The sequence below is a fragment of the Ovis aries genome, chromosome 3 (assembly GCF_016772045.2).
Source record: "Ovis aries strain OAR_USU_Benz2616 breed Rambouillet chromosome 3, ARS-UI_Ramb_v3.0, whole genome shotgun sequence".
In the NCBI taxonomy this organism is placed as follows: Eukaryota; Metazoa; Chordata; class Mammalia; order Artiodactyla; family Bovidae; genus Ovis; species Ovis aries.
The window spans coordinates 106,962,207-106,966,404 of record NC_056056.1 but is presented as its reverse complement, the minus strand read 5'-3'; the positions used below and the strand labels follow the sequence as shown (position 1 = coordinate 106,966,404).

General features: G+C 44.3%; 1 protein-coding gene across 1 annotated transcript; it reads right to left on the bottom strand.

Annotated features, from left to right (window-relative positions):
• Positions 1-1,336: 1,336 nt before the first annotated feature.
• Positions 1,337-2,886, bottom strand: LOC101121085 (L-threonine 3-dehydrogenase, mitochondrial-like). The gene has a single exon (XM_042245262.2). The coding sequence runs from the start codon at positions 2,808-2,810 to the stop codon at positions 1,689-1,691; it is 1,122 nt and encodes a 373-aa protein (XP_042101196.1). The 5' UTR covers positions 2,811-2,886; the 3' UTR covers positions 1,337-1,688.
• Positions 2,887-4,198: the final 1,312 nt, after the last annotated feature.

Genomic DNA, 4,198 nt, shown 5'->3' with positions numbered 1-4,198 from the left:
ATCCTCTGTCGTCCCCTTCTCCTCCTGCCCCCAATTCCTCCCAGCATCAGAATCTTTTCCAATGAGTCAACTCTTCGCATGAGGTGGCCAAAGTTTCAGCTTTAGCATCAGTCCTGCCAAAGAACACCCAGGACTGATCTTTAGAATGGACTGATTGGATCTCCATCCAGTCCAAGGGACTCTCAAGAGTCTTCTCCAACACTACAGTTCAAAAGCATCAATTACTTGGCACTCAGCTTTTTTCACAGTCCAACTTTCACATTCATACATGACCACTGGAAAAACCATAGCCTTGACTAGATGGACCTTTATTGGCCAAGTAATGTCTCTGCTTTTTCTATCTAGTTTGTTCATAACTTTCCTTCCAAGGAGTAAGCATCTTTTAATTTCATAGCTACAATCACCATCTGCAGTGATTTTGGAGCCCCAAAAATAAAGTCTGACACTGTTTCCACTGTTTCCCCATCTATTTCCCATGAAGTGATGGGATGAGATGCCAAGATCTTAGTTTTCTGAATGTTGAGCTTTAAGCCAACTTTTTGACTCTCCTCTTTCACTTTTATCAAGAGACTCTTTAGTTCCTCTTCACTTTCTGCCATAAGGGTGGTGTTATCTGCATACCTGAGGTTATTGATATTTCTCCCGGCAATCTAGTTTCCACCTTGTGCTTCCTCCAGCTCAGCGTTTCTCATGATCTTGAGAGGGTAACATGCAGGAAGGCCAGGGGTCTCCAAATGAAGGAAATAGCCTGCAAGTGTCAGACATTTTTATCTCTCTTAAGCGGCAGGAGGAAACAAACTAGCTATATTTTTTCCTTCTCTATACAAATTTAAAAGGAGGTTTCTTTTAAAATTCTGTGTTGCCATAATGACACCTGGTTTCACTTGAAGTTAACCATTGCCTTTTTCTTATGGGAATGTTTATCTTAAGCTATGCTAATGTACTATGCATTTACCCCAAACTCTGTCTTCAAGTTGGTTCCATCTTTTGGGCTCAGAACCTACTTGATAAACCAGTACATTATACTCCGATATTGTTCCTCTAATCTATGTAAATGAAACTATTTGTATGGTGCTCTGCCCTTCTTCAAGCTTCAAGTTAATCCTTTTATGGCCCAAGATAAACCATTTGGTGTCAAGATTATCCCAAAATACATCTTATGGGTGAGGGGCCTGGTGCCATTCTAAGTTTTGAGACATTCCTTTCTCTCATTAACAGACTGTTGGTGACTATATAACATCCAGCTGAAGACTAGCAGGGGGGCACCCTTTTTGCCCCCTTCTGATGCCTATGTCAGAAGCTTTCTCTATCTCCTTTATACTTTATTTTTTTGATATTTAAATCAAGTTTAATTTAATACAAATGTCACATATCTTCCCAGAAGTGGTCACTTCATCTTAATTAAGGAAACGGAAATGATTGTGACTTAAGTCTTCATTCTGTGATGTGGACAAGTTTAGGCAAACAGCAAAGATTCAGAAGGGCTACCACCAAACCTACAGCATCGAGAAGACGCTAAAGCCAAGTCATTTCTCCATGTGGCTCAGTTCAACATGAGCTGCGAAAATTCAATCCAATTAGTCCTTCAGCCCCACATCATCTAGATTCCTTGGGGTCTGGAACCTCAGGGTTGTTATAGCTTTCCCTGGATGGCCACCCAGGACTCATGAGCTTTTCCTCTGGCCCCTTCAGTTAGCCTGGGCAACTCTGCTCTCAGAACCGTGGAAGTTCAACATCGTTGTCACCAGCTCCGGGAGGTCAAAATCGTGCTTCCATCCCCAGTCCTTCCGAGCGTTGCTATCATCAAAGTTCATTGGCCAACTATCCGCTATGGCCTGTCGGACAGGATCCACGTTGTAGGTGACCTGGAGCTCTGGGATATGCTTGAGCACCTCCTGGGCCAGCTCCGCGAGGGTGAAGCTCATGGCGCTGATGTTGTAGGTTCTCATGGACAGGGACTCTGCTGGGGCCTCCATGACCTCCAGGGTGGCCCTGAGGCAGTCGTCAATGTACATCATTGGGAGCCTTGTGTCGGGTTTCAGGTTGCACTCAAATCTGCCACTCTTGACAGCTTCATGGAAAATCTGGACCGCATAGTCAGTTGTTCCTCCTCCAGGCTGGGAGTCAGCAGAAATGATTCCAGAATATCTCAGGCATCGGAAATCTAATCCATACTGGTAATAATAATACTCGCCCATAAGCTCAGCGTGGACCTTGGACACCCCATAGATGGTCCTGGGTCTCTGGATGCAGAGGTCAGGGGTTGGGTTCCGTGGAGAAGTAGGTCCGAACGCCCCGATGGTGCTTGGCACAAACAATCGCAGACCATGCTCTGCGGCAACGTCCAGGACATTGTGCAGTCCAGTGATGTTCACGGCTCTGGCCAGGGACACGTTTGCTTCCCCCACTGCACTGAGCAGGGCGCTGTAATGAAACAGCCAGGTGATGCGGTTGTTCACCACAATCTCCCGAAGATTCTTATAATCCAGGATGTCGGAATAAATAAACGGGCCACTAAGGAAGACGTGTTCTGAGGGCTTCCGAATGTCAGACAGAATCACATTGTCCTTCCCGAATCGTTTCCTCAGAAAGCTAGCAAGACCAACTCCAAGCTGGCCAAGACCCCCTGTAATTAAGACACGCTGCTGGTCTGCTTCTGAGAATGAAGTGGAGTGGAAGTTGGCATCCGTTGGAATCTGCCGAGAAGAGGTGCCCAGAAGCCGACTGGGTAGGACAGAAGCCCGGCAGCCGCAGGCTCGGCTCTGCAGCATCCAGCAGGCAACCTGCCGCAACATCCGAACAACTGGCATGCTCTCTGTGACACACCTTCCGAGGCAGCCGCCCAAAGATGCTGCACCACTGCGGCCCTGGAGACGCACGCGGCACAGAGACACCGAGCAGAGCAGAAAGCCCTCCTTTATACTTTAATAAAACTTTATTACACAAAAGCTCTGAGTGATCAAGCCTTGTCTCGGGCCCCGGATTGAATTCTTCTCCTCCGGGGGCCAAGAATCCCGGTATCATGATTCAACAACAACCTTTCAATGTACTCTGCATATAAGTTAAATAAGCAGGTTGACAATATACAGCCTTGATGTACTCCTTTTCCTATTTGGAACCAGTCTGTTGTTCCATGTCCTGTTCTAACTGTTGCTTTCTGACCTGCATATAGGTTTCTCAAGAGGCAGGTCAGGTGGTCTGGTATTCCTATATCTTTCAGAATTTTCCACAGTTTCTTGTGATCCACACAGTCAAAGGCTTTGGCATAGTCAATAAAGCAGAAATAGATATTTTTCTGGAACTCTCTTGCTTTTTCTATGATCCAGTGGATGTTGTCAATTTGATCTCTTGTTCCTCTGCCTTTTCTAAAACCAGCTTGAACATCTGAAAGTTCACTGTTCACGTATCATTCACCTACAGCCAGACATCCTGGAATGTGAAATCAGGTGGGCCTTAGAAAGCATCACTATGAACAAAGCTAGTGGAGGTGATGGAATTCCGGTTGAGCTATTTCAAATCCTAAAAGATGATGCTGTGAAAGTGCTGCACTCAATATGCCAGCAAATTTGGAAAACTCAGCAGTGGCCACAGGACTGGAAAAGGTCAGTTTTCATTCCAATCCCAAGAAATGGCAATTCCAAAGAATGCTCAAGCTACCACACAATTGCACTCATCTCACATGCTAGTAAAGTAAAGATTTAGAAAATGTGGTCCTAAATATCTCTATGGTAACAGAATAAAAGTTCAATATCAGTATGTGAACATTGGAAAAAATTTCAATTGTACTTAATTGTTTAGTTTCTGTACTGCAAAGTTGTAGTCCTCTAGATACACTCCCTGCCCAGTAAGCACAAGCTTGTGGAGCTGTTGATATATTAGTCAGGGTTCTCCAGAGAAATAGAACCAGTGTAGATAGATAATTAGATACACGCATATATACATACACAGCTACAAATATACAGATGATACATACATACATACATAGGTAGATACATACAGATAGATGACAGATACTTATATGCATATATATCAGTTCAGTTGCTCAGTCATGTCTGACTCTTTGCGACCCCATGGACTGCAGCATGCCAGGCATATAAATAGATGGTAGATATACACATACAGAAATATATATTCATATATATACACTTATACAGTGTATAAGTGTGTAAGTATAAGTTTTGAGACATTCCTTTCTTTC